At 46.5% G+C, this 15,307-nt stretch overlaps 1 protein-coding gene and 1 long non-coding RNA gene across 2 annotated transcripts; both read left to right on the top strand.

The window, feature by feature from the left end:
- The first annotated feature begins 1,557 nt into the window (after positions 1 to 1,557).
- LOC122374144 lies at positions 1,558 to 9,197 on the top strand. Its single transcript, XM_043352732.1, has 4 exons — positions 1,558 to 1,669; positions 2,241 to 4,262; positions 6,854 to 7,029; positions 8,446 to 9,197. Exons 2-4 carry the CDS (start codon positions 3,543 to 3,545, stop codon positions 8,489 to 8,491), a joined length of 942 nt encoding a protein of 313 aa, XP_043208667.1. The 5' UTR covers positions 1,558 to 1,669; positions 2,241 to 3,542; the 3' UTR covers positions 8,492 to 9,197.
- Positions 9,198 to 11,248: 2,051 nt separating this feature from the next.
- LOC122374119 lies at positions 11,249 to 14,459 on the top strand. The gene is made up of 2 exons (XR_006255158.1): positions 11,249 to 11,336; positions 13,671 to 14,459. It is a non-coding gene; the product is annotated as an uncharacterized LOC122374119 (long non-coding RNA).
- The last annotated feature ends 848 nt before the right edge of the window (positions 14,460 to 15,307 follow it).

Here is a 15,307-nt window from a genome sequence, read left to right as displayed (position 1 = left end):
ACACCCCCCTGCAGTTTTTCGCAGATATCTGAAAAACGGCGGCGCTCCGCGCCGCCGTTTTTGGCACACTGTTCGTGCATCTTTTCCGCACATGTTGTAAAAATTTCAGACCCAGGTCGCCTTAGGTCAGGTCAGCAGGTCACGCCAAGTGACCTCACCTGAGAAAAAAATAAGAATGCTCGTCATAGCTACACCGATTGATCGATTGCCTGGAAAATTTCAGCGATTGATAAGAGCAACATTATCTATAAAATGTATATCTCGGAATTTTGATATCGATGACCTAGGGACAGGTCAATTTTGCGGCCTCTCCATTATAAGTCAATGGGAGAAAATTGAAAAGCGTCTGGTTTGCACGAACGCCATTCAGACACTCTCAAACATCGAGACAGGGGCGGATCCAGAAAATCTCCAAGGGAGGGGCCATTAGAAACCAGGAGGCCCCCATAATCCCACCTGTTGGAGGCCCCATCTTCCCACTTGTTGGCCCCCCCCAAAAAAACTGCGTCTATTGAGCTTATCTAGCTGTTCAGGCAACATCTCAACATGAATAGCCACTTTATTTTCAGGAGGCCCCCTTTTCAGCTTTTTAACTTTTTATTTTATTTTTGAAAAAAAATCGGCCAAGGGGGGGGGGGCCATGGCCCCTATGCCCCCCCCCCTTGTATCCGCGCCTGCATCGAGATGTAGGTAAAATTGACACACTGAACCGGCAAATGGCATCTGTGACCCCTCGTTATGTCCCCGAGGTCATCTCAGGTCACGAACAGAATCTAACAGTTTTTCGCAAATAACTTCTGATAGAGGCGTGCTAGAGCGCTGAAAACGCCTTAGATGTGTTTGGCTCGACGTTGCAGAACGACTGATATGCAACATGACCTTTTCCGGTCAGGTCATGACCTTGAGCTTGACCTGAGGTCAAATTTTCAAGTTGACCTTTCAAGGTCACATTATAGTTCATTCAACGCGTCTCGACGAGAGGAACACGATGCTGGCAAAAGTATTCCCATGGCTCTTTTGAGTCAAAAGTTATTGCCGAAACAAACGCTTTTAGTAAAAACGGCTATTTTTGGAGTTTTTGCCCTCTGGAGGCTAAACCGTTGAAATGAGGTCGAAGCTAAGAACATTCCTCAGAAAGGTCTGTAAAAGGGATATCGAATGCGCTTTCCCGCGGCGCTGTAGCTCTATCGGTTCCCGAGATAGCCGTTGGCAGTTTCAAAAATGTTGAAATTAGTCAACATTTTACCTTTGGTGACCTCTGGTGACCTGACCTTTGACCTGACCCAAAAAATGAACGAAGTGTTTTCGTCCTTATTTTGAACGTTCTTTCGATTGCCGCTTACCGCGTGTCGCTTCGTGGCCCAGGAGCCGAGTAAGAAGGGGGGTGTTCAGACACCCCCCGGCCCGGCGCGGAATCTCAGAGCACCGGCCCGGCGCGGGCAGAGACGTTACTGGCGGAGTGATCTGCGCGGCGGGGGACCACGGGATGATACCTGGCGCCCATATTGTTTGAGATGACACCACCTATCAGCTCGGTGATAGCGTCAGGGAGCAGGTCTGCTTGCCGACCGGAGGTCGAGGGCACGACATTCACCGGGCAGAAGTGGCACCGAGAGACGTCTCCACCGGGCCAACCGCTAACCCCAACCGGCTGACCGGTCAGACTAAGGTAAGAACGATCACGTTTGAAACTGGGACGGGACCGCACGCTGAGCGCGTTATATATGAATAATGAATATGCTAAATGCTTAGCGATGCAAGCTGCAAAGGCTACAATTTTGGAGAAGTGCTGATATAGCTGTCTTTTGCCTGGCCTGGTTAAGTAGTACTAGGGAAAATAAATATGTCTGTGCGATTATATTAAAAGACGCATGTGAAACATCCTTTTAACTCAAATTTTATATCGCGAACATAAGAAAATGAGCTCACCTATCACTAACTTTTCGATAATAAACGGCCTTTGATCTAAAATAATTACGTGGCGTGTATTGTCTAACTCTACTTCATCGAAATAAACATGATCATAAAACGTTTTATCATTTTATTACCTACACAATTACAATAAAAGCAATTTTAAAAGATTCGCATGAGACATAAAACCTATCTACTTATCCTTTCCAAACATTTTTTGATATTTTTTTTTTGTATTTGAACTTTGAATGCTTATATCGATATATCATCATTCGTGGAAATGGCAAAAGACTTGCCCCGGGCCTTTTAACGTGATGTTTTCTTTTCAGGTTACCTCAGATGGAACCAAATTAATTCGGCGCTGTCAGTCGAGCACAACTAGCCACCATTCATTGGACAGCTCAGCACTGGGATACCTAGGGGTGGCAGAGGCTTCAGTAGCACACTGCAAAGATCGGCCGACTCCAGGCAGCCTCAAGGACAAGACTGAACACGATGGCAGCCACAGCCGCTGCCGTTGCTGCCAGCGGCCTCCTTCCCACAGTCATACAAATCGCAGGAAAATGGTTCGGTGCTAGACGCAGAGCCGAGAGAGCCCAGCCGAGCCAAGCCGAAAGCCGAGAGAGCCCAGCCGGGAGGGAGCAGCGTGAGGCGCAGGAACAACGAGAAGAGGAGCAACATGAATCTGAAAGAGGGAGAAAAGCACGAGAAGACTTTGTAAGGATAATTGAAGAAATGATAGGAGAGCTGGAACAACGGTTAGAGGAGATGCAACATGAATTAGAAAGAGAGAGAACAGCACGAGAAGCCTCTGAAAGCAGAATTCAAGAAATACAAGAAGCGCGGGAACAACGAGAAAAGGAGATGCAACGTGAATTAGAAAGAGAGAGAACAGCACGAGAAGACTCTGAAAGGAGAATTAAAGAAATGCAAGAAATGGTAACCAGTATAACGCCTTTTGGGGCGACTAACGGAGCGAGCGAGAGGGTGGGCCTTGCACGTGCAAAATTGCGAGGAGGTACCTCCAACTGACTTGTGCACGGCACCCTACTAACCGGTCTCTAGCGATGTGCCAAATTTGAGCACAATCGGCCCAGCCGTTCTCGAGATCTGGAAGCGGCACCCTGCACGTGCGCACGTGCAAAATGAGTCCCAACTGACTTGTGCACGCACCCTACTAACTGCTCCGTAACTGTGTACCAAATTTGAGCGCAATCGGTCCAGCCGTTCTCGAGATCTGGAATCGACCCCTGCACGTGCGCACGTGCAGCAGCACCCCAACTCTGGGACATGGATATGCATTGCCTAGTGGGTGCCTACCTACATGCTAACTTTCAGCGCAATCGGCCCAGTAGTTACCGAGATATTGCAACTATTACAAAAGTGACACCTCTTTGTTTTGCACGTGGCACGTGCATAAGGGGTCACCCACATGTATCGGGAATAGTCCAATACTTGGTAGAAGGAATGAAGCTACCCTACAAAAATTACCGCATGTAAATCGGTCAAGTGGTTGCTGAGATATAAGCGTCGTAGAATCGTGACCACGGCCGGCCGGCCGGCCGCTCATACTAAAAAATTTCCGTTATTCTACGTAAGACTCCGCTCGCTTCGCTCGCTCCGTAACAAGAATGGCCAGAGCCAATGAGAAGGCACGTCAAACATCCCAAGAGGCTATGAATAGGATGCAAAAAGAATTTGAAAGGGCACTTCAAGCCCAGACAGAAGAGATCCAAAGGAATCAGACTCAATTGCTGAACCAAGTACAAAGTGTAAAAGAAGACACGAACAGGGTGACGGCGGGAACAGAAGCAGGAGATACAACAGGGGCGGTCGGTGGGGATACAAGAGGGGCAGTCGGCAGTCACACAGGATCAGCCAGCAGTCAGACAGGGGCGGTCAGCAGTCAGACAGGGTCGGTCAGCAGTCACACTACGGCGGTCAGCGGCCAGACAGCGGCGGTCAGAAGTCAGACGGTGGCAGTCAGCGGTCACACAGGGTCGGTCAGCGGTCAGACAGCGGCGGTCAGCAGTCACACAGCGGCTGTCAGCGGCCAGACAGCGGCGGTCAGCGGTCAGACAGGGTCGGCCAGCGGGGGTCAGATCGCACCCTCCACCGAAGCAGCGCCGACCGCTGGGGAGCGGGCGGCGACTCGTGAGCCGGCCCCTGCGGAGTCCGTTCGGCAGACCACCGCCCCCCTGCCGGCGCTCTGTCAACAGTACTGGACCAGAAACGGATGCAGGAAGGGGGCGTGCGGCCAGGTGCACCTCTGCAAACTCTTCCTGGCCGGAATCTGCAAATTTGGACACATGTGCCGCAACGAGCACTCACTCCAGTCCGAACATAACAAGGTAAGTTAGTGAACACTGAATGCCTGTACTGTCAATATCGTCCTGACTTTAATATGAATGGAATGGGTAAACTGCACAATGTAGACGGAAGTGTGCGATGGTTTTAAGTAGATGGGGTCAGTCATTTTGTGCCCGTACCGGTGTATGTGCAGGGCACAAGTATGTTTCCCTGGCTCAAGTTAGGGGCATTGTGATAGCTCTCTCGTCCCTAAATGATACGTTATCCTGTTTCTAGGGTCAGGTACTTACTACTTAGTACTACATATAGTCTGTTAAGCAATGACTTTGTTGAGATCCTTGCTGCATTTTAACCCTCGCCGGACCTATTGGTTTTCTACATACGCGCCGGCCGAGGGGGGGGGGGGGCGGGTACGACCCCCCCTCGCCGTTTCGCCCCTGGTGGAGCTAGCGCGTCGCGGAAAAAACGAGCGTGTGCGCCGTTACGAGACGCAGAGATTGGTACCCAATTTTAAGGTCCTAGGTCAACCGGTGACCTCTGAGGTCAGGTCAAGTGCCCCAAGGTACGGTTCAGTTTTTGGTGAATAACTTCGCAAAAAACGGCCGCAGAGCGCCGATTTTGGAAGCATCGTGTTCGTCTCGCTCAGGCGCGTCGAATGATATACTTTTTGTCCGGGTCAGGTCAACTTGGGGTGTTGACCTCAGGTCAAGGTCAGGTCAGCACCCCAGGTCACGAAGCTGGTCGAAAGAGGTCATGTCGCATATCATTCGATTCGGCAGGTCTTCCTGAATCCATTGGTGGCTTTCCCGACTCGCTAGCTCAATTTGATCAAGAGTTATTGACGAAAAACTAATATGACCTTGATGACGTCATAAATGACGTCACGCAAGGTCAACATTGCAAAAGTGACGCATCTGACCTTGCAAGGAGTGCATAAAATCACGATTCTGTGTGCTTGAGATAGTTGGAGATCGTTCCCGGCGCCAGAATAGCAGTTTTCATTTTTCCCCATTGACTTATAATGGTGAGGTCACGAAAATGACCTGACCTCATATGACCTTTAGGAAAAATCCGAGATATACAAGTTGTGGGACTCATAATGGATACTAGATCCTGCAAGTTTCATTTCCCTGTGACATCTCCTCTGGCAGTGAGGGCGTTGCGAAGTTGCGACATCTGAAGACCGTGCAGAGGTTCACTTATGACGTCATAGGTCAGTGACCTGACCTGACCCAAAAATGCGGTTGGTGTCAAAAGATGCGACTTGGATCAAAGGTCAGGTATGCCAAGTTTCAGCTCTCTATCGCCAACGTGTTCGGAGCTATCGCGAAAAAACCCTATGGGGGGGCGGCACCCGCCCCCCCCCCTCGGCCTGCGAGGGTTAACCCGCGCCCAGCTGGGGGGGGGGTGTTTGAACACCCCCCCTTGTGGTTTTTCGCGAATATCTCAAAAACGGCGGCGCGGAGCGCCGCCGTTTTTGGTACACCTTATCATACATCAATTCTACACATGTTGTGAAAATTTCAGACCAAGGTCATTCAAGGTCAGGTCACCAAGTCACTTGAAGTGACCTCACCTCATAAAAAGTTTCAATGTCTGTCATAGCTACACCGAGTAACCGATCGCTTTGAAACTTTCAGCGATTGCTAAGAGCAATAGCATGTACAAAATGTATATCTCAGAATTTTGATATCGATGACCTAAGGTCAGGTCAATTTTGCGACCTCCCCATTATAAGTCAATGGGAGAAAATTGAAATGCGCCTCTTTTGGACGAAAGACATTATAAACACTCCTAAACACCGAATTGCAAGTGTTTTAGACACACTGAACATGAAAATGGCGTCCGTGACCCTTGTTTATGCCCTGAGGTCATCTTAGGTCACGAATGGTATCTAACAGTTTTTCGCAAATAACTTTTGATAGAGGCATGCTAGAGCGATGAAAACGCCTTAGATGTGTTCAGCTCGACGATACGGATCGACTGATATGCAACATGACCCTTTCCGGTCAGGTCATGACCTTGACCTGAGGTCAAATTTTCAAGTTGACCTTTCAAGGTCAAGTTATAGTTCATTCGATGCGTCTTGACGAGAGGAACACGATGACGGTAAAAGTAAGCTCGTACAGGGCTTGGGTCAAAAGTTATTGCAGAAAAACTGTTTCCGAAAAAATCGGCTATTTTTGCAGTTTTTGCCCCCTGCAGGCAAAACCGTTGAAGTTAGGTCAAATCTGAGAGAATTACTCAGAAAGGGCGTTAATAGGGCTATCGAATGCGCTTTTCCGCGGCGCTGTAGCTCTATTGGTTCCCGAGTTATGCGTTGGCTTCTTGGAAATTTTCGACATTCGACCTGGAAATCGGCGAAATTTTGCCTTCCATGACCTCTGGTGACCTGACCTTTGACCTGACCAAAAAATTGACCGAAGTGATTTCGTCATTATTTTTGACGCTCTTTCGAACGCCGCCTTCCGCGTATCGCTACGTGGCCCAGGAGCCGAGTTACAAGGGGGGGTGTTCAAACACCCCCCCAGCAGGGCGTGGAAATCCAGGACCCCCAGCCGGGCGCGGGTTAAACCTCTCAATCAATGATGACTAGCATAGCTAACATGAACACCAAATGAACACGTTTCAGGTTGTGTGCACTGAAGAGGCATCCCGGAGCGAGGAGCAGCTTATCGCGGAGCTGCGACGGCGTTTTGCGGAGGAGGGCTTCGCTGACCAGAAGTTCTATCGCTCCCATATCGAGATATGCCCCAATCAGGCCGAATCCTGTCGAATTCATGACTGCATCCGAGTGCACATCTGTCGGTGAGTAACTTACGGTTGCGCAGTTATTGCCTTTGTAACGTGAAACCTCATCAAACATTTTTTCTGCAACTTAAAACTTACATAAATCCTGTGAGTTTTCGTCGGGCTAGATACATATAAATCGTAAGGTTGCATACGAATATACATATATATACCTACAGGCTACAAGCATGTAAGCAGCTCAGTATCTTAGCCCGTCTTTCATACTTTTTCTTGATTATTTTGAAATGGAAAAATGATCTCTGAGATTTTGTTCGGGTCCCGAACCACATAAAGGCGAGCTTTTTACGAAATAACATAACATCATTAGAGCAGACCAGCCATTAACCCGCGCACCGAGGGGGATCGGTGCCAACTTAGATACAACTTAGAGGGGGGCGGTTGACTCCCCCCCCTGAGATCGCGAGAACGAAGCAAGATAGGGACAAGTGGTAATGGGCATGGGGTACATACGCACGGACACGGTCTACAATTTTTACAAATTCATTTTCAGGTCAGGTCAAAGATGACGTCACAGGAATCACAAAAGTCAAAATGGTGACGCTAGATATGAGGAAAGTTTTTCTCAAATAACTTTCGAAGTAGTGAAGCTAAGAACACACTAATGGCACCATCGTGATCCTCTTGTCAATCCGCATCGAATCATATATAAGTTAACCTCAAAAGGTCAAGGTCAAAGCCAGGTTGACCATAGGTACGTGACCTCAAGGTCATCATGCATATCATTCGATGCGCCTTGACGAGTTGAACACAATGAGACCATCCGCGCGACTGTATCTTGTTCCTAAGGAGTTATTACCAAAAAACCCATTGGTGACCTTTGATGACGTCACATGACCTTACAGTTGCCCAATAGCACAGCAGGCCTTAAGATAATCAAGGTTGATCATATCTCAAGTCATTTATGGTAGGTAGGTATATTGGGCCATTCCGGCGCGTTTTAGTGAGAAAAAAAGGGGATTGATTTTGCCCCATTGACTTATAATGGGGAGGAAAAAAATTGACCTGACCTTAGGTAATCGATATCAAAATTCCAAGATTAATAACAAATTGTAGCTACTAATAACCTCATGACATCCTGCGATATTCAAGTTGCAAAAAAGTGGTTTGAGGTTGGGTCATTCGAAGTGACCTGGTGACCTGACCTTGAAAGGTAGGACGTTGAAAGTTGCTCCCATGTGTAAAATTGATGGGGAAATAGCCATCTCAAATTTCGCGGCGCTACCACGTCGCAGTTTTCCCGCTATTCACGAAAAACCTCAGGGGGGAGGGGCGGTTAACCAATCACCAATTGCAACCAATCACCAAATGCAGCCATCAGAAACCTGTCCAGTGTCTTCAAACGGTGCAGTCAGAATAATTTCGTCAGGGGTATTCTTCATCATTTTACAGCGAGTTTTCCCCTTGTTTCTTCAGAGACTGTCACCGGAACCTGCTCACATCCAGAGGGCTGCCGATTTAGTCACGTGCTGCGATCACCGCACAACAACAACGTTCTGGGGCTCTACAAGGCAGTGGACATGAGCGACCGAGCCCTCCTGAACCTGCTGTATGCCAGGGTCACCCAGAGGGGCGCCAAGAGCTCCAAGGAATGAGGACCTGCCGCAAAGAACGCCGAATCTGCCACAAAGAAAGGTGGATATGTCAAAGCGCCTGCGCCGCCGAGCGATGAAGTATGAACCCTCCGTTTAAAAAAAAGTGGAGCACTCATGGAAGACGGTCATGCTGTCATTGGTGAGGCGTCTTTTTTCGTAAGCATCCATTTGAATTTCGAAGCCGAGTCCTAATTAATCCGTATCAGTCATAGGGCCTCCGATCCGGCCACCAGATTTTCTGCCCTGTCGTGTCCATCGCTGGGAAACAGGATCCATCGTTAGTGATGACCTTTGACCTGTAGGTGTACAGTGACTGGAGCATGTGAGTCGTGAGGTCAGCCCCGAGACCCGAGCAATCGACGAAACTGACAGAGATAAACTGATCGATAGTGTTGGATGTAGCTGGGTTTAGAGCAGACTTATGTTTTCGAGAGACGAACTATTACAATGCATTATATATCTATGCCGTATGTACTCATCTGTGGTGCTTTTACTGTGCATGATAACCGTATCAAGTGTCGCGTGTAAGTATGCGGAGTTAAATAAAGCCAATAAATGAATCCGCGCTGCCTGGCAGGTGTTTGAAAATGACTGAACACTTGCAATGAAATGATTTTACTTATCGAAACTTTGCGGGAATAAAAGACGACAGTGCATAGGTATGAAACGGAAACCTAAAAACCTTATTCAGACGAGCTATCTGGTGATTGCACCTAATCTCTTTTATAACAAATATCTTCATACTATGAATTTATTTCAGTGTTTCAGTCGAAAATAATGTCTGATAATGTGAAAAAAAATGAGGCATATAGGTACCTGTGCAGTCCAAACTGATAACTTTTAAGGTGCACCTAATTGCACCAAAGCTGCACCAAAATTTGCACCTAATCTGCACCAAATTTGTACAAGATGGCCGCCGTAAAACGGCTAATACTTACTATTCAAGAGTTCAGACTTTACATTTCAAATAAAACAACAAAGGAACTATTAGCAGTATATGCCTACCATCTGCCACGGGCAATGGTAATCATGTATTAACACGCAATGGTAATCATGAATTAACACATAATGGCAATCATGGATTAACAAGCAATGGTACACATGGATGAACACCCAATGGTAACAACCCATGGTAGTGCAGCAACGCATCGTGCAGGTGAATCATATCTGTTTATCAAAGATCATGTCGCTGAGATGGACAGAAAGGATAAGACCACAAGGCCAATCATTATCTGAGCCATTGCAAGCCTGTCATGTACTCTGACCAACGACCACTTTTGCTGGTGCCATACCTTTTGATCATGATTGATGCATTGCCAAACAATTAGCTTTCGCTGGGATGGGGAAATGACGTTTTTAGTCACAATTTTTGCGTTGTTACTGGTAAGAATGAACGCGGCATGTGGTGCTGCAAAACATAATGTAGCTTATGCTTATCATTAATCAAATTTTTAGGTATCGTGTTAATTTTATCTTATTTTTACTGACATCACTTGAGGTCAGGTCGCCTCTACTAGGTCCAGCTTTGAAACCCTGTCTCTTGCAATGAGATCCGGTCATTCCTACAGCTCATCTGTTCTTAGTTTTTAAGTTGGTAAATTGCATAACGGTGTCAATTACAAGCTTTTCTTTCTTGTGGAGGTTATATGCAATGGTGAAGTCACAATTTGATCTGACCCTGGGACTTCACCACTATAAACCACCTATAAACTCGACAGGCAAGGAAGAGAAACTCAAATGCCTTACGCCTTTTAAAGTGTTTCCTAAAAGCAAATGCCTCCTCCTTTGAACAGATACTTCAAATCACAATAAATGTCACATATTTTGCGACCATAACTTTTGATGGAGACGACATGGCAGGGCCATTGACTTATCTGAAATATGTTCAGGCCATCAATAACCGATGGCTCAATACGATACGATCAATCAATAAGATACTCTCAATACGATACGTATTGTTCAATACGATCAATACGATGAATAGATTGATGTGCAACATGACCTGTTCCGGTCAGTTCATGACCTTGGGATGAGGTCCAATTTTGATGTTGATCTTTTCAGATATATTTATAGTTTTTTTCAGTGCATCGCCATCAGCATTTCGACAAGATGAACACTATCGAAGCAAACATAAATGACATTCTATTGCCGTCAAATTCATTACAACTATCATTGGGAAAATTGTTTCTGCAACATCCGGATATCTTGGTGGTCTTTGCTCTCTGCGGGCTAAAGCGTTAACCTGAGGTCAATGATGGCATGCTAGCGAAACGGCTTTGAAAAAAATATCGAATTCACATGTCAGCACCCCCTATTCTTTACAATGTCAAGCTTGAAGTCAACCTCGGCAATGCTCTCCCTTACTCAATAACTTGCGTCTTTTGTGTAAGATCTATGCGTATACATCTACCTCTGTAATGCTTTCAGCATGGCACTTCAGTCGCAGGCTTGATATGGAAGACATTAACCGGTCACTATCGTATATATGACATCACTGGCTGAGTGATCTGCGCGGCGGGGGACCCCGGGACGATACCTGGCGCCCATATTGTTTGAGATGACACCACTTATCAGCTCGGTGATAGCGTCAGAGAGCAGGTCTGCTGGCCGACCGGAAGCCCAGGGCACGACATTCACCGGGCAGAAGTGGCACCGAGAGACGTCTCCACCGGGCCAACCGCTAGCCCCACCCGGCTGACCGGTCAGACTAAGGTAAGAACGATCACGTTTGAAACTGGAACGGGACCGCACGCTGAGCGCGTTGTATATGTATGTATATGCTTAGCGATGCAAGCTGCAAAGGCTACAATTTTGGAGAACTTCTGAAATGGCTGTCTTTTGCCTGGCCTGGCTAAGTAGTACAGGGTGACACAAAAAAAAACGGTCATCACCAAATTTCGAATAACTTCGGAAGTTTTATTCAGATCATCACCAAACTTCGGCCACTTAAGGTCACACCTATGTAGCATACATCCACCAAGTTTCAAGTCTTCACTACGAATACTTTTAGTACAGTGTGTGTTTTACTGACGCTCCACAATGTGCTCCAGGTGAGCGCCACGGCGCTGCAGGGCGTAGGCACACTTGCATCCGGCGGGCAAAGTTGTCGATAACCCGACGGCTGTGCACTTTACAGAGTGCAATGGCCTCTGGAGACAGTGCTCAGGGGGTGTGCTACCCCTGAAACGTTATTCTTATCGGGTTATCGGCAACTTTGCCCGCCGGATGCAGGTGTGCCTACGCCCTGCAGCGCCGGGGCGCTCACCTGGAGCACATTATGGAGCGTCCGTAAAACACACACTGTACTAAAAGTATTCGTAGTGAAGACTTGAAACTTGGTGGATGTCTGCTACATAGGTGTGACCTAAAGTGACCGAAGTTTGGTGATGATCTGAATAAAACTTCCGAAGTTATTCGAATTTTGGTGATGACCGCTTTTTTTGTGTCACCCTGTACTATGGAAAATAAATATGTCTGTACGATTATATTAACCCGCGCCCCAGTGGCGGTCTCCGCCAACTTCGCCCTAGTGGGGGGGGGGGGGGCATATGTTACCACCCACCTCTAGCTCAAAAACTAAGAGGGCTAGAAAGACGCGGTAAAAAGCAGTCGATAGCTCTTGATGCGTACGTTTGAAAGTATTTCGATCATTTTTCATCTTAGAGCAAAATTGGGGTCACTGGAGGTCATCAAAGGTCAAAATTTGCGAATTGTCATTATATTTTTCAGAAAACATGCCATTATCTCAGGAACTATGATAGCTAGAAAGACGTTGGGAAAAGCAATCGATAGCTTTTGAACTCTTCTTTTGATAAGATCATCATCAAAAATGACCTCAGGTCAACGGTTTAGCCTCCAGAGGGCAAAAACTCCAAAAATAGCTGTTTTTAAGAAAAGTGTTTTTCGACAATAACTTTTGACTTAAAAAAGCTAGGTCATTTCTAATGCCAGAATCGTGTTCCTCTCGCCGAGACGCGTCGAATAAACTATAATTTGACCTTGAAAGGTCAACTTCAAAATTTGACCTCAGGTCAAGGTCATGACCTGACCGGAAAAGGTCATGCTGCATATCAGTCGATGCGTCTCGGCAAGACAAACACAATGAGGCCAACCCCAGCGTTCTATCTCTTTCCAATCGAGTGTTATTGGCAAAAAACTGTTTGTAGCCTCAAATGACCTCGGATGACCTTTCAAGAGGCTATCAGCAAAAAAGACACCTTGGTCGTCACGGGTGGTCCAAATCATTGTTATCCTGAAATATTTGGACTGTTCCTATGCGTACACACGGATCTAGAGGCATTTTCGTTTTTCTCCATTGACTTATAATTGGAAAGGTCACGCCACTGACCTGACCTTAGGTCACGCATATAAAAAATCCGAGATATACAAATTGTAGGCACCCATAACATCATGTAATCCACCAAGTTTGAAACCTCTCTGACAAACACTGCAGGCTGGACATGATTGCAAACTTTTTTAGGCTTGGTCAGTTAACTTGACCTAGTGACCTGACCTGACATGACCTGGGGTCAAAAATTTCACACATTGTCCAAAATTGATGTACCAAAAGCTACCCCAAGCGGCGCGGCGCTACGCGCCGCGGTTTTTTATTTATACGAAAAAAACGCGACAGGATGGTAACATATGCCCCCCCCCCCACTGGGGCGAAGGTTAAAAGACGCATGTGAAACATCATTTTAACTCAAATTTTCTATTGCGAACCTAAGAAAATGAGCTCACCTATCACTAACTTTTCCGATAATAAACGGCCGTTGATCTAAAATAATTACGTGGCTTGTATTGTCTAACGCTACTCCACCGAAATAAAGATGATCATAATTGTCATTTTATAACCTATAAATTGTAATAGAAGCAATTTTTAAAAGACTCGCCTGAGACATGAAACCTATCTACTTATCCTTTCCCAATTTTTTTTTATAAAGTTTCATTTTCTGTATTTGAATGCATATATCGATACATATATCATCATTCGCGGAAATGACAAAAGACTTGCCCGGCCTTTTAACGTGATCGTTTCCTTTTCAGGTTACCTCAGATGGAACCAAATTAATTCGGCGCTGTCAGGCGAGCACAACTAGACATCGTCCATTGGACAGATCAACTCTGGGATGCCTAGGCGAGGGAGAGGCACACAGCGAAGACCTGCTGTTGTCGGGCAGCCACAAGAAAACATGGCAGTCGCAGTCGCTTCAGTTGCTGCCGACCTCCTTCCCGCAGTCGTTCAAATCGTAAGAGACTGGTACGATGCTAGTAGACGAGATGACACGGCCGGGGCGGAGCAGCGTGAGGCGCAGGAACAACGGGAAGAGGAGGTGCCACAAGTGCAACATGAACTAGAAAGAGAGAGAAAAGCAAGAGCAGACCTCGAAAGGAAAGTTCAAGAAATGCAAGACATGATCATGATGATGGCCAGAGCTAATCAGGACGCACATCTAAAATCTCAAGAGACGATGCGTAAGATGCAAGAAGAATTTGAAAGGGAACGCCAGACCCTCAGAGAAGAGATCCAAAGGTATCAAAGAGAGGTGCAGGAACAAGTAGAAGATACTAATATGGTGATGGCGGGAGCGGTCGGAGAGGCTACATCAGGGACCTCCCATCCAGGGCTGCGGAGACGGTGGATTTTTTGGTGACTCTGACTCCGACTGCGACTCCAGCTCATTCTCCGGACATTGATCCTCAAGTCCATATTGTTAAAAAGCTCATGTCGGATATCTGTTTATTTTGCCCTTTGAGTACTCCAAGACTTTACATCGGAAATATATTTTTAAATAGCACGCGAAAATAAAACAGATTCTGGTGCAGCCGGCCATTTTCTGCCTTTTTTTTTAATGAAAACGCTTCTCCACCACAAGGGTATGGCCTTAGCTTCGGCGAAATTTTATCTTTAACCCTATTACCGGTGGGCTTTCTGGACTACGTTAACAGGTGGGGGGCGGGGGGCAGTTCGGCCCCCCTTTGATATCTCGAAAACTGGCGGGGGGGGGGGCAGTTCGGCCGCCGCCGCCAGTAAATGTCTGGTCATAATGGGACAAACGCCACTCGATTGCTCTGATCGTTAACTTTCAGATTGACAATAAAAAGTCAAAACAAATCAAAATTGGGGTCCTGGAAGCAGAAATTTTCGAAAAAAATCGCATTTTACACCTCATCACTAATAATGTTATACCTTCTTCCTTTTTTGACCGATTCCGATGAAACTTCTATATAGAGACTCTTCTTCATGAACTGGGCCATTATATATATTCCGGTATTTTGGATATTTCAAAAATCATAGGCGGACACAGGTAAGCTAACTTAGGATTTTTTGTTATGGTATATCATGTGTCTTATGACAAGATGTGTCATATATCATGTCAAATATGCAACGTGAGCACTAAATACACGTTTTTGTTAAGCATTGGTGGATTCAGGCACAGTAAGACGGGGGCAATACATTGATATTGAAGTACCCTTTTACAGGTACTTGGATCCGCCTATTCCAATATTTTCATTGTAAAATGACGTCACATAGTCTTTAGGTGCATACGTATGACGGGTGGTGCCACTGATCACCAATACAAACCTAAGTAAGTCGCTGGTTAGCGGCAAATGTCGGAACAGTCAAAGCTGGGCTTAACCCTCGCATGTGTAGGGGGGGGGGTCGGATGGACCCCCCCATG

The sequence above is a fragment of the Amphibalanus amphitrite genome, unplaced genomic scaffold, assembly GCF_019059575.1.
Source record: "Amphibalanus amphitrite isolate SeventyFive unplaced genomic scaffold, NRLGWU_Aamphi_draft 000039F_arrow, whole genome shotgun sequence".
Taxonomy (NCBI): Eukaryota; Metazoa; Arthropoda; class Thecostraca; order Balanomorpha; family Balanidae; genus Amphibalanus; species Amphibalanus amphitrite.
Note: the sequence above shows the minus strand (reverse complement) of the source record. Positions and strands in the feature narration are given on the sequence as shown.